The sequence below is a fragment of the Zalophus californianus genome, chromosome 5, assembly GCF_009762305.2.
Source record: "Zalophus californianus isolate mZalCal1 chromosome 5, mZalCal1.pri.v2, whole genome shotgun sequence".
Classification (NCBI taxonomy): domain Eukaryota; kingdom Metazoa; phylum Chordata; class Mammalia; order Carnivora; family Otariidae; genus Zalophus; species Zalophus californianus.
Window position 1 is genome coordinate 92,263,191 of NC_045599.1, and position 26,256 is coordinate 92,289,446.

The 26,256-nt window shown below is 45.4% G+C and overlaps 1 protein-coding gene across 2 annotated transcripts; it reads right to left on the bottom strand.

Moving 5' to 3' along the window:
- Nucleotides 1-1,185: 1,185 nt before the first annotated feature.
- BNIP1 (BCL2 interacting protein 1) lies at nucleotides 1,186-25,472 on the bottom strand. Of its 2 annotated transcripts, XM_027605286.2 has the most exons (7): nucleotides 25,236-25,472; nucleotides 23,236-23,328; nucleotides 21,736-21,827; nucleotides 18,850-18,951; nucleotides 17,947-18,065; nucleotides 3,355-3,474; nucleotides 1,186-1,432 (listed from the first exon to the last, which is right to left on the bottom strand). In XM_027605286.2, exons 1-6 carry the CDS (start codon nucleotides 25,317-25,319, stop codon nucleotides 3,359-3,361), a joined length of 606 nt encoding a protein of 201 aa, XP_027461087.1. In that variant the 5' UTR covers nucleotides 25,320-25,472; the 3' UTR covers nucleotides 1,186-1,432; nucleotides 3,355-3,358. The 2 variants fall into 2 exon arrangements, with proteins under 2 accessions (XP_027461087.1, XP_027461086.1); XM_027605285.2 differs by lacking the exons at nucleotides 1,186-1,432; nucleotides 3,355-3,474 and adding an exon at nucleotides 11,756-14,839.
- Between the last annotated feature and the right edge of the window lie 784 nt (nucleotides 25,473-26,256).

Here is a 26,256-nt window from a genome sequence, read left to right on the forward strand (position 1 = left end):
TATAGACTCCCAGGAAGTTGCAAAAATAGTACACAGGATTCCATGGACCCTTCACCCAGCCTCCCCCAATGGTAACATCTTCTAGAGCAGTAGACCAACATCAAAGGAGACTGATGTGGATATAGTATGGTTGACTAGACCACCGACCCTAATCTGCACCAGTTTTTACGTGTTCATTTGTGTGTGTGTTCCTGTGTTATCTTATCCCATGAACAGACTGGTGTAACCACTACTGTAATCAAGACATGGACCCATTCCATCCCCACATACGAATTCCCTCACGCTACTTCTTCACAGCCAGAGCCCCCTACACCCATCCCCTGGCTGTCTCTAATCTGTTCTCCTTCTCCTTAGTTTTGTCATTTTGAGAATGTTCTATCAATGGACTCACAGGGCATGCAGACCTTTGAGACTGGCTTTCTTCACGAAGCATCATTCCCATGACACCCAACCAGGTTGTTGCACAGATGGACAGTTTGAACCCTAATGTTGTTGAGTAGTGTTCTACCGTAAGGATGTACTAGAATTTGATTAGCCATTCACCCGTTGGAGGACATTTGAGTTGTTTCTGGTTTGGGGCTATTAAAGGCACTCTGAATGCTCGTCGACGGGTTTCTGTGAGGATGTAAACTTCCATTTCTCTGGAATAAATGCCCAAGTGAACATGTAGTAGTTTTAAGCCTCCCTGTTATCTGGCACACATCTGCCAAGGAGTTACAATCTGCAAAAACTTCAGATTTTGTGTTTTGACACGCCGTAGTGACTTTTCTAAAGGGAAATCATCTTGTTCTCACATGGGTTTTGGAAATGGGGCTTCTTCCATATAGAATTTGAATATGAGAGAATATCTATATGTCAGTATGATTCAAGAGATAATCAAGCTATTCTCCTTTCCCATTTGAAAAGAGGCATTGCACCTCCATTCCACATGCAATGACATTAAACTCCGTGGTTGACATGGTTTTGTTTCTCACTCTCCTAGTGGACTAGCTGCGGGCTTTCAGTAGGATCCTGAGATGGGTACAGGGGAGAAAACACAAAGACTGTGCTGGGTCTGGATTAGAAAGATAATGGCAGTAAGGATGATCCGAGCTCTGGATTCCTAATTGTCAGACTTTTTAAAGAGATACATCAGACACACCAAAAGGTAGAAAGTAGTTTTACCAAGATGGTAATGTTGCTATGGCAGGTGCAGCAGACAAGAGGGGTTTTAGACTTGTCTCTCTGGGGCTTCATGAAAAAATTCATCACACTTTCAGATGACGTAACTCTGACTTTAAAATAAATTACAAAGAGGAGGAAACTTAATAGGAAACTGGAATGAAATATTGTCAAAAATCTGAGAATTTCCTTCCATGAATGTAACTTTTGTGTCAGGCTTCAGGCTCATGGCCACCGGCAATCCCTGTTTTAATGACGAGTGCTTCAAATTCTTCAGAGTCAGCACAGCCAAGAGGTTTTGTTTTCACAACACAAGTAGTTAAAAAAAAAAAAGAAAGAAAAGGTTTAAAAAATTTTGTCTTGTCAGCTCAAAAAAATTATAACGGTCAAAACTACATTTAAAGAACCTCTCTTTTCTTTCACTTGGCAATTACAATATAGGAACTTCTTGGGATTTTGAATCTGGTCACATTTCTTCATATCAGGTATTTCTGTGGAAGTGGAGGGGGGCTTGTGACGAGTCAGAAGAGATAGAAGACAAAGGAGATGGGAAGGAGGTTGAGTTTCTGGCTTGGGCACTGGGGGCCAGTGACAGGGTGGGGAAGCTGCGTGATGGTAATGAGGTTGCAACCCAAATAGGGAACACACTGGGGCTGGTAAAGCTTTTGACACCCAGTTTCTTTATTCTTGCTCAGTGGTCAGATTTAAGCAGGCATCCCACACTCATCTCTGTGGTGTCAGGTAGGGCCTGGTCTTGGGGCAGAAACCTGTGGTAAGCCAAAGGTCAGGCTTAATGTCAACAAGGGCCAAATCCCAGACTTTGGGGTAATTAACATCCCAGCTCTAGGTTAAGACCAGTTCACAGTCAACTGAACAACTGGTGGTCAAAGTAAACCAGAAAGCCAACAGGGCCTGAAGCCTTTGTAGGGAAAGGTCTGGACAGAAACCGTTATGCTTTAGGCCACACTGATGTGGAGGGCCCTTGTCTGGAAGCCTTTTTGAAGGGGGTTTGCCTGCCAGTTCTCTCCCTCTTTAATTTCTCCCCCCTCCAATACACAGGGGCTGTATGATTAAGGACCCTTTGAGTTGCAAGTGACAGAAGCCACAGTAAAATAAGTTAATTTTTGGATGACCTAAACAGGCAGACCAGAAATATAGCTGGTTTCGGGCATAGCTGGACCCCGGGGCTTAAATTATGTCAGGAGGAGGCTATCTCTCTGTCCCTCTGTCTCTTGGCTCTCTTCTAGACAGGCTCCCCCAAAGACAGTAGTTCCAGGGTCCCTTCCTATGAGCTTAGCAATCCCAGAAAAAGAGAATGCTTCTTTTTGGAGAATTCCAGCAAACATCCCAGGACTGATGCTTGGTGGCCTGGCTTTGGTTATATGAGCCAATCACTGAGCTAATCTGACCCTGATTGTCCAGGTCACATCTCCAACCCCGGTATCAAGGGTTGGGTGAGCTCGACTCTAACCATGTGGACTGAGAGTGGGAAAGGGTGGTTCCCCAAAGAAAAACTGGCAGAGGTGGGGTATTCTCAGATAAAGGAGAATAGATGTAGGACAAACAGACACAGCAGACGCCCACCACGGGGCATTTGACTCTCAACCCTGAGGCTAGGGGAGAGGGACATCCTTTCCCTGCCCAAGGGAAGGGAGTATGGGTTCTTCTCGCAGACGATTTCCTAAAATAACCTCATCTGTGCTTAGCTACACCTACTTCCCGTCCCTAAAGAAAGGAGGAAAGTACGCCTGGTTATCCGGGGAGGCCTCCCCTTAAACTCTGCTCTGCTTCTACCAGTTACATCACTTCAAGACGCTAGGGAAGAAGGCAATGTTGAGTGTGTTAAAATATATAAGGAAAAACATTAACGTTGTGAGTGGACACTTTCAAGTCAGAAGGAAAGGGATGTATTTTGGTCAGAGGATTGAGAAAATTCTGGGTCACTAATATTATCTGCTCAAAAGTACCTCTGCTATTTCCTTTCCAGTTTTGGGTTCAGAAAATGGTTAATTTGGTTTCAGTTGCTGCCACATTCTTTGTAGGCCCTGGGATTACATGACCACATTTGTTCCTGAGAATAGCTGATGGCAATGCCTGTACTTGCTGGGGAGAAGTGTTTGAAGTCAGCGTGACACTGAGTAACATGAGCAGCACGACTGAAAGATGGATATAAATATTATCCTGAAAGCTCACCTTCCTATGTAAATCCATTTTCCAGAGGGAAGATGTTTGCGATCTCTTTTCTGAGCTGGGGTGAGTCAACGCCCCAGATGGGGGGAAGGTTCCTGAAGGCTCCAGGAAATGCTTTTCTTTCTGGGAAAGACAAATGTTAAGGTTGCAAACCTTAAAATGGCTTGCCCAACTGATTCACCATGTCCTGCTTCCATCTTGCTCAGCACAGTGAACTCCAGAGGTCAAAAACCTACCATTCCAAAAACCTGCAAACAACCTAAATGCCCAAAAGTGGATGCAGGGGCAGGGGGGCAAGTCATCAGGTCATTCACTTCCTCAGTAAATATTTATGGAGTGCCTGTTATGTGCTAGGGATTATCTTGGGTATATTTTTTCTTCTTTGAATTTGTAATTTTTTCTTCTTTGAATGTGTCAGTGTTTTCCAAATTTTCTCACATGACCCTGTATCGCTTTTACCATCAAATGAATCACTTTACCAGCAAAAAATGAATGTTCATTCGATAAGGACAATGTCAACCACAGGAACTGATGTTCTGAGGGCAGTCTGGCAGCATGTTCCAGCTGTGTAACAAATCACAACACACGGGGGCGCAAAACGACAATACTTGGTCATTGTCATTTTGTCTCATGGTTCTGGGGATCCATGGGGTGCAGCCTGACGTTTCTTCCTTGGGGCCTCTCATGTTCACGCAGTTGCAGTCAAATGGTAGCTGGTGCCAGAGTCATTTTGAAGTCCCTATCATTCACACGCCTGGCATTTGATGCTGGTTGTCAGCAGAGACCTCAGCTAGGCTCCAAAACTAGCAAGTGGCCTCCCTGTTTGGCCTGGGCATCTTCACAGCATGGTGGCTGGGTTGTAAGGGTGAGTGTCCTGAGAGAGAGCTAGATGGATGCTATATTGTTTTATGATCTAGTCTCAGATGTCACACAGCATCACTTCCACTGCAGTCTGTTATTAGAAGCATGTCATGAAAGTCAGCCCATAGTCAACGGGAGAGTACTTAGACTATACCTTTTGATGGAAAGAATGTCAAGAAATTTGTAAACATCTTTTAAAGTGATTGCACAGCGGTTTCCTGAACCAAAGTTCCCAGAACCTCCACAAAGCTCCAACACTACCAGCCATCCTACCCACCACCCCATGAGTCTCTGTATTGTCCATCTTCTCAGCACCCCTAACCCCACCTTGAACCCTCAGGAAAGAGAAACCAAAGACAGCAGAGGTCTCCACACATACACACACTCTCTCGAAATGTTCTTACAGTGGAACACGAACCCCCCTCCCAAGGTGAACCCTCTCCCCTCACCTCCCCCATGACCTTGCCTACCTCCTTCTCCATTCACCCTCACATTCTTGAAATGTGCTAAGTTTCTTCACCTTAAATAAGCCCATCCCTCAGAGCCTAGGGTAGGGAGACCATTCAGAAAGTTATTACGTGGGGTGCCTGGGTGGCTTAGTCAATTAAGCATCTGACTCTTGATTGCAGCTCAGGTCATGATCTCAGGATCGTGAGATGGAGATCGAACCCCGGGTCAGGCTCTGCACTGGCCTGGAGCCTGCTTAAGATTCTCTCTCTCTCTCTGCCCCTGACCCCCCTCAAAAAAAAAAAAAAAAAGTTATTGCAATAAGCCAGCCCAAGTCCAATTGGGGCAGTAGGAAAAGGGGAGAACCATAGGAAAGTTCACTTTGGAAAAGAATGGCCACACCCTTGGAGGTGATAATATGGGGATGGAAAAGGGAGTTTTGAACAGGACTTTGAGGTTTCCGGTGTCTGTGTTCCATAAATCCTTCTGTAGTATCCTTCTTACTAAATGTGGGAAAGTTCTGTCTTCTTAAATCCCAGAGCAGCGAGTGGTCACGTGTCCCACCGAGAAGAGGCTGAGAGGATGAAGCCTTGCAAAGAAGAGCAGAGATGGGAGGCAGCACGGGCACAGTGCTAGGACCACGAGCGCTTGGAGTCAGGACTTGTTCAGGACTCAGTCCCAGAGCTGCTCAGGCTCCAACAGTTCCCCTTCAGATCTGGAGCCACTCCAGGGGGATGCCGGGAAATCCACCCTCTCCTTTAAAACAATTTTTTTTTGTGGTAAAATATACATAACACAAAATTTATCATTTTAACCCTTGTTGAGTATAAAATTCAGTGGCATTAAGCACATTCACACTATTGTATGATCATCACCACCATCCATCTCCAGAACTTTTCCTAAACTGAATCACCCTAAATGGAAACTCTGTCCCCATTAAACACTAAACTGTAACTCCCCATTGTGCCTTCTCATTCTCCCCTCCCCCAACAGCAGCACCCTTCTACTGTGTCACTATGAATTTGACTATAAAAGGTACCTTGTATAAGTGAGATCATACAATATTTGTCCTCTCGTGTGTGGCTTATTTCACTTAGTATAATGTCGTCAAAGTATGTCATCCATGCAGTGTGTGGCAGAATTTCATTCCTTTTTAAGGCTTAGCAATATTCCATTGTATGTATAACCACATTTGGTTTATCCATTCATCCATTGATGGGACACTTGGGTTACTTCCACATTTAGGCTTCTGTGAATAATGCTGCTATGAACATGGGTGTGCAAGACCACTATCCAGTTCGGATAAACAAACTGTGATACGTCCTTATAATAAAATAGTACTCAACAACAAAAAGGAACTATCGACACATTTAACAACACAAATGAACCTCAAAATAACTATACTGAGGTAAAAGGTCCATAATTATACCGAGTGAAAAAAACCACACCCCCCAAATAGTATATATGATATGATCCATTTATAAAAAGTGATGAAAAGTACAATCTAGTCTATAGTGACAGAAAGCATATCAGTGGTCATCTGGAGAAAGTACAGGACCGGTGGCGGCAAACAGACTACAAAGGAGCATGTGCTCACTTCTGCAGCACATATACTAAAGATTACGAAGGGTCACCAGAACATTTTGGGGGGTGATGGATATGCTCATTACCCTGACTGCATGGTACACATGACAAACATCATCAAATTATACAGTTTAATTATGTGCAGTTTATTATAAATTATATCTTGATCAACTATTTTTTAAAGTAAAAACAAACAAACCAGGATATACAACATGATCCCATATATGTTGAAGGTAGAAAAGAAGAAAGAAAAAAAAAGATACAGCATCCACTCCCAAATGTTTCCAGCAATTCTCTCTAGATGAGGTTATAAATTCGTATCTTTGGAAGGAGGAGTTTGTGTGGCTTAAATATGTTTTCTAATTTTCCTGCAATGAACAGATCTTTCCTAATAAGAGAATCCGCTGTTAAAAGTATGCTTCTTCCTACAAAGGAAATAAGCTGCACCGTGAACACCACTATACTGGCAAAAACGCAGCCCAGCTGCTCTTATTTCCTTGAAGGAACTACCTCCTCCCACTTTCCACTCTGCGGCTGGTCCATGCGGGGCTGATTCCACGCCCATGCTGGCCGTGTGACCAGGGCTTCACCAATCAGGACATCCTGGCCCCCTGGCCACAGGGACTCAGCGAGGGATTTTCAGGAACTCTTAAGGAAAAGGCTCTTTCTTCAGAAACTCCAAGCTAGGTGGATGGAAGTCTGAAGCTGCCCATGGGGAAGGGGGAAACCTGCTACCTGGTCAGAGTCCACCTCAGAAGAAAGCCAAGTGGAGGGAAACAGGGGAGAGACCAAAGACCAGTTTCTAATATCTTTGTTAGAGCACCTGGAGCCAGCTGTGTCTAAAGCCACTTACCTTTACACAAGCCAGTGAATTATTTCTTTCGCTTATGTGACTGTCCCATTCCTGAACCTCCAATGCTGACCAAGCTCAGCAGGCACCCTCACAAAGGGATCTGCTAACCCTGCACCCTCAACTCCTCCATCCCTACCCTCCCCTTTAGATCATTATGGTTGCTGGGTGGGGTCTACATGGAGGATGCCTCTGCCCCCAGAGCTTTGTTTGGCCTCTCTTATTCCTACTGTTGGGAGTAGTCCAGAGACTCTTGAGCCTAGCTGTCTGGGTTTGAACCCTAGTTCTACCAGTTACTTGCTAACTGTGTGACCATGGGTATGTTTCTGGACCTCTCTGGGTCTCAGTTGCCTCAGCTGTAATAACATTAACTATAGGTAGAATTCCTGGATTAAGTGAATTAATGCACAGTGCCTGGCACATAGTAAGCACTCAATAAATTTATTAACATCATCACCTACTGAACACCTCACCAAGCACTGCTTTTGGACCTCATTATAATTGCTTATCATTAATTTTATTTTGACTACCATTTGCTGCTTCTAAGCAGTGTAAAGGAGTTGTCATTTTGTGCTCCCCAGGGCCCCTGTGGCTCCCTTTAGGACACTTACCACCCTCTGGGGTAACTATCTAGCTCCAGCTCTGTCTCCAATAGGCTGTGGGCTCCGCAAGGCAGGGAGAATCCTCCTCTTCTGTCCTTAGTGCCCAGCAGAGTGTAGCCAAAGCACACATGCAGTACGATTCTGGAATGGACTGGGGGTGGAGTGGGTTGAAGTCATTTCAGCAAGGCAGCCAGGAGATTGCAGAGTCCTAACAACGCACCTCCCCTCGGTCCTTGAATCCCCTGGTCTGCAAACCCGGTCAGGTAGTGGCAGAGAATGCAATGGCAGAGCCATCTCTTGCAAACCAAGAACTCCTTTCTCAGAAACTGTGACATTTCTGTTAGGAGCCCTCCTGTCGTTCATACCAGTCAAGCTGTCAGATTAAAACTGAGGGACCATTTCTTCATTTTCCAGTCCACATTCATTTGTTAACTTTATGGATTCATTTTACCCAGGAGCATTCTTTGCCAGTGAACAAGATTGCGGGGGCAGGGAGAGAAGAGCAAACATTTAATAATAATAAACAGAACATTTTACATTGAGCTAATTCTTCCCATTGACTTTTTTTTTTCTTTTTGGATGTTTTGAGAATGATGGCCAATTTTCCACCACCTGCTTTGTCCCATTCAGCTCTCTACCGTCCGAGAAACTAAACTCTGCTCCATCCTTGGGCCTGATTCCTTGCCAATCCCAGCATCCTCTTCACCTAACCACCATTTCCCCCAAAATAAAGCTCCAAAGAGAAAAGGGAATGAGGTCATTCCACGTTTTTCTGGGAATGAATGCAATGGCCATCAGGGCGACTGTGCGCTCCACTGTGTGAGTTCTTGGGTGACTTCTGTCCTTTAATCTCCCAGCAGCCCGAAGAGGTCAATGCTGTTGGGTATCCCTGTGTTCCAGATGAGGAAACAACAGAGGGGCGAGCCCAGCCCAGGGGCATGTGGCCAGGAAGACTACAATTAGAACCCAGGCCCCTCTGTCACCAAAGGGCAGATTTGGGGCCCTGTGCACTGTAGGGCCGTTGAAAATGTAAGTTGACCAATACCACGGGCCCTGGGGCTCTGCTGTTGGGGATTGGGGTGGGGGGGCAGTTGGTGGGGTAGATAACACCCATCCCCTCCCCTCATCCCAGCCTGCAGCCCTTCATTCCTGACAACTGCTGAGACTCCAGGCTGGTATCTCTTAGATTAGCCCCCAGCTATTTTTATTCTGCCCTTGTTTAGGGAAGAAACACAGCTTGGGCAAACCCTCAGGCAGGGCCCCAGGGGAGACCACCATTAGTCAAGGAAGAAAAGGAAGCTTATTTTACATTTTAACTATCTTTTTTTTTTTTTAACTATCTTTTTTTCCTTAGAAAAATATCCAAATTGGGTCACCCTGCCAAACTGCCTCCAGTAGAGCCTCCTGACCTCCTAAATTCACTAACACAATGCATCTGCCTTCCTTCAGAACAATATTGACCGTTGAATGTAGTCTCATCTCTTGGGCTGGTGGCAAGAGGTGTGAAGCAGATGGGCCTGGTGAAGGGAAAAGGAAGCCCGGGAGGGGAAACGAGGTGTGCCAGGGAAGACAGGGAAGACAGGGAAGCTGGAGAAGAGCCAGGCTGTGCCTGGGAGGGAGAGGTCCCTCCTAAAGTGGAGGAGTCTCAGAGACAGAGACATCTGAATGGAGATGCTAGAAGGTTGGAGATGATAGAGATCTGGAGCTCACCTGAGAGTCTGTCATGGAGACAGAACTTTGAAATTATTGATAGTGATTCTCTAGATGATTGTTAAACTGGGTGGGGGGGGCGGAGGGGGGAAGAAGGATGACCTTGCCTGTGAGGGAATACATAGAAGAGGGAAGCAGCTCTGGTAAGCCAGCACTTAAGGCTGAAGAGAAGATGAAGAAAGAAGAGTGAGCAGGAGTTGCCAGAGAACAAGAGGAAAACCTAGAGTGTGGTATCACAGAAACAGGTTTCTGGGAGGAACAATGCCCACCATGGTCAACAACTGCTAAGGATGAGGTAGGTGGGGGCAGACATCCTTCAGATGAACAGCCTGGAGGTAACTGATGACCCCAGGGAGGCTTGTTTATGAGAGAGTGGGACTGTCGCAGCAATCAGACTTAAGTGGCCCAGGACGTGGGAGGCGAGGACACAGACCGTGTCACAGAAGTTGAGCAGTAAAGGGGAGAAGACAGAGCAGGGCTCAAGGGTGAAGGCACAACCTTCCCCGTGCTGTCACAGAGGAATGCTCCCTCCCTCCACAGGTCCCCTATGACAGCCAGCGCACGGGCACCACTGTCATTCTGTGCTGTCCTGAAAGGCAAGAGGGAACTGCATTTATGTGCAGTCCTCAGGGATCTAACACACAGCCGGAACTCAACAAACAGTAGATGCTTTTGATGATGAGAGTGACGATGACAACGATGAAGACAAGGATGAAAAACACAGACTCTTGTAGATCAGAAAGTCTCCTATTTGGGGGATTAAAAGAACAGACTCCCTAAGAAGCCTCACTGGTAACAGTGGCTCTGTCTCTGGGCATTCCTCCTTAGTCTCATGTGCTGGCTCCTCTTTTTTGTCGTGAGTTCTTTATCTATATACTCAAATCTCTGGGCGAGCTCACCCAACCTCATGTCTTTAAATCCCATCTACACGCCCTCTTCCAAATTTATACCACGAGCCCTGACTGCTCTCCCAAACCCCAGACTCACACATAACCACCTGTGTACCTGGCATCTTGACTAGGGGGTCTAAGTAGACATCTCAAGTCCAACACGTCCAAAACCCAACTCCTGATCTTTTCCTCCTTTAGTTACATAGGCCAAGAATTTCATAGTTTTGGGGCGCCTGGCTGGCTCACTTGGTAGAGGATGCGACTCTTGATCTCAGGGTTGTGAGTTCAAGCCCCATGTTGGGTGTAGAGATTACTTAAAAATAAAAGGACAATTTAAAAAAAGGAATTTCCTAGTTTTGGCTCTCATTCCTTCAAGAATGATACCCATTCCTTCATGAAACCTTATCCTATTGGTTCTATCTTCAAAATATATCCAGAATATGACTACTTCTCACCACCTCTACTGCTCCGCCAGGTATAAGCCACCGTCAATCTGCTACCTGGACATCTGCAATGGTCCTCCCAACTGGCCACTCTGCTCTGCACTTGTCTCGTTCACTTTGTTACCAACATGTAGGTCGTATCAAGTCACTCCTCTGCTCCAGTGGCTCCCCATGTTCCTCAAAGTACAAGCTCAATCATTCCAATGACCTACAAGGCTTCTCATGATTTTGTTCCCACTCTGATGTCCTGTACTACTTCTCTACCACTCCCCACACTCTGCTCTAACCTAGCTTCCTTGCTATTCCCCCATCAGTCATGCTCCAGTGCATGCATGGATGCATTTCCGACGTATGGATTTTTTCCCCACACCAACAATCAGTTCTAGCTGGGTGTCCTCTAATTCAACTCAATTCGAACACTACGCACATGGTCATCTGTTCCCACAGGTTAAAGGCTCAATCCCACAAAACTGCGACCCCACCCCTCCACCCCTACTTCAGCTGCCCATCACAAGTCTAGATAGTCACAGGGGCTTCTGACTAACAGGCCCAGATGGGAGGTTCCCATGAGCACCTCCTCCTCGGGTTTGATTAATTCGCTAGAGAGGTTCACAGAAATGAAGGAAACGTTTTACTTACTAGATTGTCAGTTTATTACAAGAGGATATAATTCAGGAACAGACAGATGAAAGAGATGCCAGGGCAAGGCATGAGGAAAGAACGCAGAGCTTCCATGCCCTCTCCAAGTGCACCACCCTCCCTCGATCTCCACGTGCTCACCAACCCAGAAGATCTCTGAACCCAGTCCCTCTGGTTTTTTGTTTTAAAGATTTTACTTATTTATTTGAGAGAGAGACACAGCGAGAGAGGGAACACAAGCAGGGGGAGTGGGAGAGGGAGAAGCAGGCTTCCCACTGAGCAGGGAGCCCGATGTGGGGCTCGATCCCAGGACGCTGGGATCATGACCTGAGCCGAAGGCAGACGCCTAATGACTGAGCCACCCAGGCGCCCCTCCCTTTGGGTTTTGTGGAGGCTTCATTACACAGGCATGATTGATTAAATCACTGGCCATTGGTGACAGAACTCAATCTCCAGCCCCCTCCCCTCCTCTGAGGCCCAGGCAACCAGCCCCCATCCTTAGTGCTTTCCAAAAGTGGCCCCATGAAGATTAACAAAAGAAACCTTTATCACTCTCATTGTAGGAAAGTCCAAGGGCTTTAGCAGCTCTGTGCCAGGACCGGGGACACCAAATACATATTTCTGACAATAAATCACAGTATCGCAGATGCTCCCACTGTAGGCCTTTGCACTAGCTCTAGCTGGCCCCTGTGGGGAACCCTCCTCCCTCAGCAGTCCACATGGCTAAGGTGTCTTCATCCTCAACAGGCCTTTGCTCAGATCTTACCTCCTCATTGAGGCCAGCTCTGACCACCCTACTTAATACTGCAAACCTATCCCCTCACCTATATTCCAGATCTCCATTAACCAGCTTCACTTTTCCCTAAAACACTTATTTTCTAACAGAATGAATGACTTATTTAGTATCTTAATTGTTTATCATCTGCCCACCCTCCCCCACATATTATAAGTTCCATGACGACAGGGAATTTTAGTTTTGTTCACTGAGTGTACCTAACGCAGCGCCTGGTACAAAGTAGGTGCTCAGTAAATACTTGAATGAACGACCTCTTGCCAGATGCTCTGTCCTTTTAGCTCCTTGACCTTCATCTAAGCAAAATGTAGAATACACGTTTACGTTACTGTTAACAGTGAGAATTAAAATCATTTATGAAACATCCTCCAAAAACTATATAGGTGGACTTTGTACATTTCTATGGCCTTTTTTTTTAAAGTCTGGTATCTGAAAAAAAAAAAAATCCATAAGAACATTCCATGTGGACTGATAGAGAGTCCTAAACACAGCAAGATCATAGAGCAAATGTGAACACTGCCCCCTCACGGATGAACATGGCGGTGGCTGCTTCTGCCCAGCCAGCCCACTTGGGGATCATTTTGAATCCTGGTGGCTGGCTGATTGGGGCTGCAAGATATAATGCTATTGATGGCACTTCAAATTCAACCTATTTGCAGAAGGAAACAAGTTAAAGAAGAATAAAGTCAAAGGGAGATTTTTTTTAAGGAGTACAGAGCCCACACATTCCCATATTGTAAGGAGGATGTTGACAATTAGTGGGAAGTAGTAAAGAAAAATGTTAAGACAAGAAAATCCTAAATTGATAACATCCATCTGCTGCACTTACAGCTGGAATCTGAGTGGGAATTTCCCATCTGTGCTTTATTCTCAGCTTTAATTTGACTATAAATAAGACACATGCATACACATTTTGCACCGTCTTCTGAGTCCAGAAATTGTTTAAGAATGATATCTGTATAGAAGCATGTGTGGACAAGGACACACACACACACTTTAACTTAGAACCCGCTCATTAAACTAGTCAGAGGTGTGCAGCCAATCTCTCACACACTTGGTCCCATGACAATCCGGACTTTTTAACTGAAGCCGTAACTGTTCACACCCTCCCTCTGCTCAAGCTGATCTAACAGAACTTCCGACGCCCAGGCCAGCTTTCACTAAAGCCCATTCGCTGCAGGAAACCTCAGGGCCCAGAGTCCTGGAGGGGGCCCCATTTGGGAAGCCCACTGTCCAGTCAGACAGAAGCTGCACTTGTTACTGTACATTCTTGTTTGATTCTCCTATTGACTCTACAAATGACTGTATGGACTATCATCCCCACTTTACAGGTGGGGAAACTGAGGCTCAGTGACAAAAGGTAACCTGCCCATGGTCACATGGTCCCTTAGTAGTAGAGCCAAGACTCAAAACCAAGGTTCAAAGTCCACGTTCTTTCCACTTTCCCCTCTGCCTCCACACTATACCTCCCAGGGCCTCTGGGGCTATAAATAGTGGGGAGGCTGGGATTTCATGAGGCCAGCCAGTCCTACAGCACAAGGAGACACTAACATCTCCCAGCCTGAGCCCTAGCATCCCCCAGGCCTCAACAGAACTCAGGCCCAGACAGGCCTCAGCTTATCACTAGGCTCACTCTCATGGTTATATTTAGCTCTGGACCTCAAAGAGAAAGACATGGGCCAGCCCCCAAGACACGGCACACCCCCAGGCCAGGCCCACCACTGTACATAGAAAGAGAAGGATGTCTGCCTGAGCCTTTTCAGATGTGGTGTCAGCCACCTCCCGTGGGGGCTTTTTGTAACTTGCTTTTTTAGAGCCTATGAGATCTTGTTCTTCTTGCTCCGTGAGGGAGGAACCACAGCAGCTTTACAGCTGCTGTAACGGTCAGCAACGTCTTATAATACATTGCATGTGGCTGTTGCTTAATAATCCTTTGTTGAATAAACAAATAAATGATCTTAAGTTGATGTTCTAGAAATCTGGACATCAAAAACAGGACACAAATTCCTAGAAGGATACATTATAAATCCACATGCATTTCATTCTATTAAATAGAGTCAAGTTTATTCAAGGAACGGGCCTGAGTTTTCCTTATCCTTCTCCCCACTTCTCTCCTCCTTCCACCAAATCTGGCATTAAGGCTACAGCAGGAGAAGCGGAGAGAGGAGGATCCAATCCTGAAGGCTGGCCTCTGCATGCCCCATGTGACAGCCACACGCACTGTGTGATGGCTCCTGGAGTCCCTGTGTCCTGCAGGTGTCCTGATGACAGGCCTCCCCTTGCTCTACTTGCCCTTTATAGGCTAACCAGCTGCCTACAGAAAGCTGGGGGGCTGGGTCTGCAATCCACCTGCTGAGCAAGTGGAGCAGGCCACAGAGGTGTGCAATGATTTGGCAGCTGGGGCCAGAGCTCAGGAGCATGGACAGATCCTGACACTGGAGCTTAAAGGGCAAAAGCTGGTAATTCTAGATCTTACAAAAATGGAAAGAGCCGCTTTTTTACAATATAGAGGACCGTAGCAAGGAAAAGGGCCAGGGCAAGGAAAATGAGAAGCTTGTCCGTCAGCTCTCGGCGATTATATTTTGTGATAAGCTTCCGTCCCAACTGGATGGTCCCTGACATGGACTTAAACTCTTCATTTGCATCCAGGATAGTCCGGGAAGAATTGGCTGAAACAAAAGAGGGAGGGAGCCTGACTCAGAGACTGTAGAGCACCAAATCCAAAGACTTTGCTCTGCTGGCTGGGTTACCAGCAAATAACACTGCACTTTGCAGCAAGTTCCCCTCGGCCATAAGCAAAAATGTGAGCAGAGACAAACAGAGGAGCAACGAACAAGGATATTATAAGGAAAGTACCTCCCTAGGTCCTATTCAGCTCAGAGTGATGTGGTTTGTTTATATACAATGTCACAGGGCCACAACTAGGTGTTCTCCAATGTGCATATCACCAGGGAAAAAAGAAGAGAGTTCCTTCCAAAGCAGGCAAGTGCTGGTGAGAAGAAGCACCAGCCCCAAAACAAACCCGGGCAATTGTGACCAGGCACTATGAGGTCTTTTGGGGGGGCAGAAGCTAAGAGTTACCAAGACTTTCCACCTGAGGTGCACCCTGCCAGGACCCCTGAGAGTCAGATCTGCTCTTGGTGGGATCCTAACAAGTTGGGCTAGGCCCTGCTGCCAGCCCCCACACACACCAGTTCTTCAGGCCTGGGACACTGCCGTGGCTTTAAAGATATCACACCTATGCTCTGGCCACTGTATGAAATCTAAAGGGAGGTACCTGTGCCTTAAGGTTCACTGTGCCTAGGAGTCAAATGTACTTCTGAGTATGGGTATTTGAGCCTGACACCTGGGTAAGAAGGTCTACCTGGCAAGATTCTCCCCCAAAGCCTAACATCATCAGAACATCCACAGAATAAAACGTGCTGTTAAGTGGAAAAGTGAGGTGTGAAAGAGCGTATGTGAAAATTTCCATTTATGTAAGAGAGTGGGGGATAAACAATATTTAATTTGCTTGTGCTATATGTGCTTGGAGGCGCTCAGGAGGATATAAAAGAAACTGGTAACAGTGGTTGCCCTTGAGGAGTAGACCTGATGGCCAGAGGTCAGAGGGAGGTCAGAAGAGAGAGCTATCGTTTTACTTCTCTCTTGTACTGTCCAATATGGCAGCCCCTAGACACAGGTGATACTTGAGCATGTATATGTGGCTAAACCAAACTGAGATGTCCCTAGGTGTAAAACACACACACGATTTCCAAGATTTAGTATGAGAAAAAGGAAGGTAAAATATCTCAATAGTTTTTGACATTCCATATTGAAATGGTAATATTTTATATGTATTGGGTTAAATAGATTCATAGGTTTCTTTTTACCTTTTTTAATGTGCCTACTGGAAAATTTAAAGTTAAATATGTGGCTCACATTCTATTTCTATTGGACAATGCAGGCCTAGAGGTTTTTTTCTTAACCATGTAATGCATATTACTTTTTCATAAAATTAAAAGTCAATGAGTAAGTAAAAGAAATTACCAGAGGAAACAGAGCAGTGTTTCTATAAAGACAGATGAAGGGGAAAAATAAACACTCAGACAACAAAAATCCCTCTCTTTGCCCTTTCTCCATGCCTACCTCCATCCCAAAAACCTAAGAGTCAGTTCAAAAAAATCTAACAGGCCTTTCTTTTTAAACTTCGTATGATAGCTAATTTTCAAGCATCACCAAAGTAGAGAGAATAGTATCATGAAATGTCCTATGCCCATCACCCATACCCAAGAACCACCAACTCCCTGGTGCTCCTGTTCCCATACTACCCCACCCAATTCCAGCAAATTCCAGACATTATATCCCTCACATGCTTTTTTTTAAAAAAACTTGTAGCCCTATTGGGCTCTTAAATCAAGCTGAATTTGTGAGCTGTAAGGAAAGGATTAAGAATTGCATTCTTCTTTCTTCAATAGTTTTCTCTCCTACAAAATGGGCCCTAAGAACAGCCCTCAACACCCCAGAAGCCATCGGCATCTGTGCACCCTCCTCACCACTTAACTATCTCATCTGTTTCTGATGTGTGTATAAACTGTGTGTGTATGGGGAGGCGTCCTGTCACCTGCATCAAAGCAGAAAAGCCCTCCACTCAAAGGCCAGGTGGCTTCCTATTTTGCACGTTCTCCCAGGTCTCTCCCAAGGCTTGAGCCCCGCTGCCAGCACGCATGTAGCAGAGGTGACTGGCTGGTTCTGAGCCTAAATGCCCAGATAGGTTTCAAACACAGGGACTGACCTTGGGGACAAGTTGCTTGCTTTGCTTTTCCTTCCACCTGTCTGAATAGTGCACAGAAAAAAAGGCGGCTCAAAATTACAGATACTTTTTAAGAGTGATAATGGTATTGTGGTTTGGTTTTGTTTGTTTTTTGTTTCAAGAGTCTCTTATCTTTTAGAGAGACATATTGAGATATTTTTAGATGATGTCTGTGATTTGCTTTGAAATAATCCAGATGGAGGCCCAGGAAGGGTGGAGCTGAAACGAGACTGGCCATGAGCTGACAAGTGCATACCACACTCTCTGCTTTAGTCTCTGTGAAATCTTCCAAAACTGTCTCAAACAGTAAACTCTCTCCTCGTTTTCCTATACAGAGGACCCTGAAGAGGGTCAATTCTCTTCTACATTACAAGGGAGACACCATGGGAAAGCTGCTAGAGAAACCAGACGCTCAAGTGGCTTCTGTTGTGGCCTCTGATGGTATCTTTTAAAAGGAGCTCATAGTAAAAATAACACTGGAGAGTATAATTGTAAGCTGAGGCCCCAGCAGACTGACCATAATTGTAAGCTGAGGCCCTAGCAGACCGACCAGCAGCCGATATACTAAACATCTCCTCAAGCAATGATTCCCCAACCTGCCTGGCCACATGGGTCCACAGAACTCCAGAGAAAAAAAGGGACTGCCAGGCCCCTCCCCCAGCCCTACTGGCACCCACTCTCCAGGAGAAGACCTGGAGATCTCTGCTTTTCACAGGAGACCCTGGGAGTGCTTCTGCCAGGGAAACATTTCGAGAGGGGTGTGCAGATCTTCTTAGTGCAGCTATAAAAACCAAGAAGAGAAGTAGGAGCGACCCGCCCCACTCCAGGCAGCACCGCACTGCCGAGGCCACACGAGTCAGCAAGCTCGGAGGGGAGGGGAGGGGAGGGGAGGGGGCAAAGGCGGAAGAGCCTGGTGGCAGGTGCCAGGGCAAGGGCTCTGGGGCTGGAGTCTCTGGGAGAAGCTTCTAACTCCAGGTCCGGCTTTACCTAGAGTCTGCATGGCTTCCTCGCTCTGCTGGACCTGCTGGGACATCATCCTGCTGATTCCCATGAGGCTCTCCGTGATGGCACTGGACGTCTGGGCCAGGCTCTCTTTGGTGGTTTTCCTAAAAGTCCAGAGTGAGAGGAGGCTTGTTGACATCGACATCCCATCGTCAAATGAAATCCCATCTTTTTAATCTATCAAAATAAAATCTATTTAAATATCAATGATCACAGTCAACACCGGCAAGGGTACACTGACACCACACTCCTGAAGACTGCTAGTAGGAACGCAAACTGCTGCTACCTTCTGTAAAGCAATTTGGCAATACATATTAGGAGCCTTAGAAACATTTAGGTCTTTGGCCCAATAATCTCATCCCTGGGAAACTCTCCAAAGGAAATATCCAAAATGTGGACAAAGCCTTATGTCCTGGGATATGGCCTTGTGTATTATTTACAGTACAAACTAGAAATGTAAACACCCACAAACAGGGGATTAGCTAATACAGGGGAATACTATGTACTCTTAAACTTTTGTTTAAAGAGTTTCTAAAGCAACAAGCAAGTCTTTGTGCTATAATACTATGTGATGAAGAGCAGGGCAATAAGTTTTATATACAGTATGATTCAGACTTTGTGAAAAAAAAATGGTGGAAGGAGGCAATATACCAAAATGTGTGCAACACAATGACAGTATGGTTTCATTTTGTCATTAATATTTTTCTTTATTTTACCAATTTATTAAAATAAGCATGTATTTCTTTCATACTTTAAAAAATATTACCTATATAATAAAATTAAGTACCAGTTTTACATTGAAAACAAGAAGGGGTTCCTTACGTGGGTTTTGCACCTTGCCAACTGCTGTTCTATCATCAGGGCCCAGAAAGACAAAAAGACAGATACCTTTGCCTTAAGAGGTCTCCTCCCTGGAGAAGTTCTGCTTTCTCTAGATTGTCGATAGCAATTTTGCAAGTGAGATTAGCCTTCCTCCATGAGGTCTGATTGCTGGAATCAAAAGGGTCTTGCATGAGTTTCTGTCAGATCAAGTCACAGCAGTTCTTCCTTCTGGCAAGGGAGTGATGGGGAAGGCCACCCAGGAGTGGCCCACAGAGTCCATCTCCACCACCCGCCATTTCCACTTCTTGGTTGCCCCAGCAACTGTTCCAGCTCAGGCCACAACACCTCTGGTCTGGACCCTGGAGGCTGCCTCTGGGACATTCTCCTACTGCCCTACTGCCTGTAACTGTCCCTCTCCCTCCAGGGCAGCCAGAGGGAGCAGTCTGGTCCCAGCACTTCTGTGTTGACAGCCCGCAATGGCTTCAGACTTCAAACTCACCGTGGGCGCACGACGCCCTGTTCTGTCAAGTTATCTCTAACATTTTACTGCTCTTTGCCTTGCGTACTGGTTGGTTCCATTTCTTGAGAACCATGTCTTACTCATCTCTGGATCACCAGTACCTAGAACAACAGTTTCTGGCCCATTAGCCAATCAATAGGTATTATGAGAAGTAGAAAAATCATAGAAAGGCAGTTTTCCTCAATATTTCTTTTCTTTTTAAAGTTTTATTTAGGTTTTTTTCATTTTTTTGAGAGAGAGCACGCCTGAGAGTGAGAGAGCAGGGGGAGAGGCAGAGGAAGAGAGAGAAAAAAATCTCAAGCAGGCTCCATGCTCAGTGCAGAGCCTGACACAGGGCTTGATCCCAGAGCCCTGAGATCATGACCTGAGCCGAAATCAAGAGTTGGTCGCTCAACCGACTGAGCCAACCAGGCACCCCTAAGTTTTTATTTAAATTCCAGTCGGATAACATACACTGTAATATTAGTTTCAGGTGTACAATGTAGCGATTCAGCACTTCGGTTTTGCTCAATATTTCTTTAAGATTTGCTGTTCTTTACACAGCCAGAACAATCATGAACAAGAGAAACACAATGTATTAGCAGAGCCCAGTTTGATGTGATTTACTTACATTCTTTACCCGATCTCCCTTATGAGAGACACCTCAAATTTGATGAACAGCTCCCTAGGGAGTGCAGCTTTTGTTTTTTTGTTTTTTTTCTTAAATATTTTATTTATTTATTTGAGAGAGAGAGAGAATGAGAGATAGAGAGCACGAGAGGGAAGAGGGTCAGAGGGAGAAGCTGACTCCCCGCTGAGCAGGGAGCCCGACGTGGGACTCGATCCCGGGACTCCAGGATCATGACCTGAGCCGAAGGCAGTCGCTTAACCAACTGAGCCACCCAGGCGCCCGGGAGTACAGCTTTTGTCGATGGACTATACAAATGTTAATTGGGCCCCTCAGAGAATCAAACTCAAGCACTAGAACTCTTAGGCAGCTGGTTCACGGCAACTGTGCTAACCCCTGAGATATTTATGAAGTCAAACACAGGGCACGTGAACTGATAGGGTGTTTTTCTAAGAGCACCTCTGTGCTTAAAACATTAAAATGAGCTCTCTGCCACCGGAACATCTACTATGCCATTTCACACCTGATGTTTAAAAAGAATCAATTACATTTTCGAACTATTAGCAAGGGGGTTCTGCTGGGCCTTGTGACAGAGATAAGTGAGCTGCAGTGGCTGCCCTCAAGGGGCTCACATTTACTGGGGAGAAAGACAAGCAAACAAATATTTGCTGAATGGTGTGATAAGCATGATAACCCAGGCAAGCACAACCAGTTTTCACACACAACTGCCAAAGTATTCATTTACTGCTTTCTCTCTCTCCCCTGTAACTCCACATCGTGAATGGCCATTCTCAACTTTAAACCCATGCTAAGCCCATCTTATCTGGTGTAACTTACTATGCTTTATACAAGGGGTCCTCTTGACTCAGTGTTCATAATCTGAGTATCCTTGGTGGCCGAGGGAAGCAAACACCATCACGCCACAAAATATTAAGACTGAGCCACGCACTTTAACACTGGTCGCCACCCACACATCCCTCCCTACTTACACTAGCCACCACCATGCCCACATCTTTGTCAGTCTCCTCCTGTTGCTGGGTGTTCTAAACACAGCTGCTGTCAGCAAGGATGATGCTGGAGAATTATTCAAATGAGAAGCAAAGCCACAGACAAATACAGGTATGGCAGAGTTAGAGTAATTAACAAGGATGAAGGGAACACCCAGGAGGATGATGACTAGCAGGGGCTTCAAACGAGAATGACCTGGCCACCAGAGGATTGGAAGAGTTGATGGAGTCCTCAAATATTTCTGCCACGACAAACCTCTTTATGATTATGATACAAAAGTCAAATGTGGAGGGACAGGTACTGTTTCATGCCATCAGACAATTTTGTTGGCAAGTCCCCCAGCTCAATACCCAGAAATAGCACATACTTCAGTTATATAATCAAAGGTTAGCACACAGTTACAATGGTGACCACCATTTTATTTAACGTAACATAACCTTATTTACATTTTGGGGGGTTTCGTTTTTTAAGATAAAGTGCCATTCAAAGCTTTCTAAATTTTGGTCCCTCCTAAGTAGGACTTTCTCTGGTAATGATTACACTTAAAGAAAAAGGACCCTGTATTACAAAAGCAACCATTTTTTGGTTTTGTCTTAAAAATATAAAATACAGTATAATGGTAAATATGCTTTTGTAAACTATACACAATTTGACCTACCAACAACCCTTGCTGGCCCCTGCTTTGAGAACTACTGATCTAGAGAGGACGTTCAGTCTGTGTAGAAATGACACAATTAAATCATTAAGCCAGGTTTGTTAGGCAAACCCTTGTACAAGCCTCCCAAGGAGCAAGTGACCCAGCACAGGCCCCACCTACCTGAGCATCTGCTTTTTGTGATTCTCCACTTCCTGGAGCAGAACTTGCTTCTCCGACTCTCTGTCTTGCTCTTTCGCTGACTGCTCAAGCTCCTTTGGGGGAAAAGAGCTCTATATTAAAATGATTTTAAAAGCCAATATAAAAACCAAAGAGCACTTCTCTTTCTAGGCAGGTTATACAACAGCACTTGAAAACCCTCCTAAAAGAGAACACTTAGGAATGCCAGGTAACAGAGAACAAACATCCTTATAAATATATAGCTGACTTGCAAGAAAGTAGGGATAATCCCCAGGGCCCCAAGGAGAGAAGGGAACTAAGAGCCAGAGCGGTCAACCTGTGAGTGATGCATGTCCCACTTGGAGATATCATGGAAATATCAAACTGCTACACGTCCAAATGCTCACTCTCAATCCCTGTACCTATTTCATTATTGACTGGTAGCAAACAATTTGAAGGTTCCACTGTGTGCCCATATTTTTTTTTTTAAATATTTTATTTATTTGACAGAGAGAGATGGTGAGAGCAGGAACACAAGCAGGGAGTGGGAGAGGGAGAAGCAGGCTTCCCCCCTGCCGAGCAGGGAGCCCGATGCGGAGCTTGATCCCAGGACCCTGGGATCAAGACCTGAGCCAAAGGCAGGTGCTTAACGACTGAGCCACCCAGGCACCCCACTATGTGCCCATATTTACAAAACATACATATATATATGTATGTTTTGTAAATATATATATATAAAACATATGAAAGTAAGAGCCTTTCAAAAATAAAAAATTAAATGATTAAATCAGTGCTAGAGATGGAGGCAAAAAGATCAGGTTCAGTGACATTGTTAAAATTCTAAAGTGAATTTTTATGACAAAAACTGCTTATCTTCACAATTGCCTTGAAAATCCCTTAGGAAGGCAACACACAGGACCCAGACATACTATTTCCGAATAGCCAGTTTTTCTTCCAGCTTTGGAAACAGACTGTCGTCTGTTAAACAACAAGGTTGTTGGCTGGCATCTGGGACCACGTCACAGGAAAAGCACAGGTCTTTAAATCCCAGGACCACAAGCAGTGAGACCGGGTGCCCCCAGACCCACTCAGGGATGGGCAGACCCATGCACCCATCTTATTCTCACTAGGGCACAGCAGCAGAAGCAGGCTATGCAAATGGATACTTCTCACTCCGGTGGTTTTTGAGATAGCACATACACCTTAGTTGGATTCGGGAGTGCTATATGTGCATATGAAGTGACTGGAGACCTCAGAAACACGGAGGAAGATGCTAGGCAAAGCAGAGCACGAAAAAAACCCCAGGAGACACTGACAATGCATTCAAAAGTTCCTTACTTTTACCTTGAGAGCATGGAAGTACAGTTACCCTCACTGTCCAAACGTTTACTAAAAAAAAAAAAAAAAAAGAACCTGGACAGCTCTCAAGTGGAGGTTACTCCCAAGACGGAGCCTCCTCATTGTTACCCAATCTCCCCACATTTCAGCTCTGCAGCTACTCACCTGTATTCTGTGCCGCAACTGCTGAAACTTCCCTTTCACTTTAGTATTCAGTTCAGTAAGTGCACTTAATGGTCCTGAACAATCTCGAATATCCTAGGAGACACTGAAGAGGTGAGAGGGCCTTTCTCGAAGCAATGAAATGAAATGATACCATCTGTACAATGACAGAATTGGCTTAGACCACAACTAAGGCTGGCCTACTGACTATAATTCATCCTGATCTTTGCAGCTTACCTCTGCAACACAAGCAAAAACATTATCATTTACATTTCTCTCATACCTCTTTAAATTAATTTTGAGCATGTAATATAAAAGCATAAAAAGAAACACAACTGTCTTGACTTACTAGTTCCTAAAGTTTAACAAAACGCCACCTGGCCGGTATAAAAAGGCTTAAAGCAGCTTGTATGTCCAACAAGAATGGACATCCAAAAGTGATACTTTAACTTTAGATCTTTCCAACTTGAAAATCAGGATGCTCAATTCCTGGCATCATAGGACAAAGTTAACTTCAATCTGATTTTACAAACCATCTGTTATAAATCACCCTGTTTACAGACATGTCCAAGGGTCGATTTAGAATTTGTTTCTGGACATTCACAATTACTGGGGTCAGGTTTTAGAGCAGGCCCTAGAGCCAGAGTATGTGGATTCAAATTCTGGCTGTAGCAATTTATTGGCTGTGTAACAAAAAGTCACTTGAGTTCTCTGTGCCTCAGTTTCCTCATCACACTGCCTACCACATAGACCATATATGTATGTAAAGCATGTTGCAGAGGAGCTGGAACACAATAAGAGTGCAGTAAATCTAGATATAATCAATCTTTCTCATTAGCAGCCATGAGAACCCAAATATTAGAGAGTACAAAAGGGGACTTAAGCAACTTAGATTATGTAAAAAGGCAATTTTATTTGTATGAATCCTAAATTTGTTTTTCTAGACTCATCCCAACAGTTTTGCAATGTGTATGGAGAAGAAGTGAAGTTGAAGAAATTTAAATGCTTGCATCAAGTTTCCTTACTTGTTCTCTGGCTTACTTGCTAAATCACACCCCCTTGCACCACGATAAGGCACTACTTTGGTTTATTCTGCATCTGGTTTCTATGGGAAGTCCTACTTTCCTTCACTTTTTGCCACAGCTAGTTGCAAACTCTGAGTCTACATCTAATGTCTAGTAACATTTGTTGGAAAGGGAAATGATTTGCCTAAAACCAAGATTTAAAACTCCTGGTTTCTTTTTGCTAAATTCAAGGAACCATTTCTACATTCCTAACTCTTGCCTATGTCAATTGGTTATTGCTCTGGGGCCTACTACCCTTAAATGGCTTAAGGCAAAGCATCTCAATTACCCAGTCTGTTAAAAGGAAGTTGTAGACACTGCTTAAGTCCCTCTCTAGGCTGACTTTGCCCGTCAGGTCGCAGTTTTGCCACCATCTGCCCTCTGATTCAGGCCTTGGCACTTTACCCGATTTCCTCATTTACAAAGTCACAACTACAGTCTAAGTTAAGTTCATTTCACCGGGTGCCTCCCGTGTCAGGCGGCCTTTGGTACCACGGGACACTGCACCCAGCCCAGCTGGCCAGGAGGGGGCGGGGCTAATGCCCCCCAGGTCGCCACCAAATGGTGGGGAGGGCAGTGTCAGAAGGCGGGGCCCACCAGGGTGACAGGTATGTTGTGTGGCGGTCCCAGTCGAGAAGAGTGCGTGGGAGGGGCCAATGGGGGGCCACAAAGGGGTAGCCTGGTCAGGGACCGGGGAACATGGGAGTGTCCAGAAGAGGGCAAGACGACAGCAAGTGGATGGAGGATCAGGGCCAACGGTCAAGGAAACGGGACCAAAGGGGGACCACAACGGGGCAGCCGGCCATGGGGCGGGACCAACGACCTCAGGGACTTGACCAAGTGGGGAAAGCTCGGGAGTGAGACCGCCAAGCTTACAAGGAGCCAGTGGAGCCTGGGTTTAAGGCTGCTGGAGCCCGGCAGAGGTCCCGGGAATTGTACCTGGATAAGCGCCTTCACCTCCAGGTCGAATTTGACAATCTCTTGGTTACAGATACGGACGTGGACATCTTGGGGAGCCGCCATGTTGAGGACGCCGGCTACGGGCAGCGGCGGTGCCCAAATTTAAGCGCGTTTCCGCGTCGCGTTCCTTCTGCGCCCGGTCTTTCGGCAGCGCCCTCTAGAGACCGGCCTGAGGCGAGCGAGGGTAGAGGCTGCAAGTCCTAGGGACTTTTCCTGAAAACGCGGATGGACTCAGCCCCGCCTCTTGGTGTGATCCTAAGAAAACGAAGAAGAAAAAGAGAGGGAGTATCAAGGGCGTTTTTGCAGTGGCTTCTCCCCATCTTCTATCTAACGGCCATTCTAATGACTACATATTTTTTGCATAGAGGAAAAAAAAAAGACTGGAAGGAAAGTATCAATTGGAATGTCTCTGGAAGGTGGAGTTAACAATTTTTTATATTTCTTTAAATTTTCTTATATTTTTCATATGTTGTACAGTGAATATAAACTGTGGAGCAAATGAAAAAATGAAAAATGTTATTACTACTTTTAATGTATGGAATTCGAGGCAGGTCTCTTAGAGCACCCCCTGTGGCCCAAGGCTTCTAAAATCACAATTGATCAAGTCACCTCCCTGCCTACACCTCTTCTGTGGCTCCTGGCAATTTCCTTTTGTGTACAGTTGGATGTATTAAATCTACCTCGCTGGAGTAGTTTTGCTGGAAATAATTAAGAGCAGACCCTCAACAAATGGTGGCTGTTTTCTTTTTATTATTAAATAGTCAAAGTTTCTTAGCTGGTCTTCAAGGCCATCAGCCACCTCACCCTGTCCCTCTCCTGGATTCCTCAAGTTCTTTTTGGATCTGTAGCTTTGGAATGTGCTGTTCCCTTTTCTTAGAATGCTTCTCCGCTCTTGCTCCCACCCCATGTACTTTTGTTCACATCAGCAAGCATGAAGTATGAGGACCTGAATGCTTAGCTGTGTATCTCTTAACCCTTCAACCACACTTGAAATAGGCAA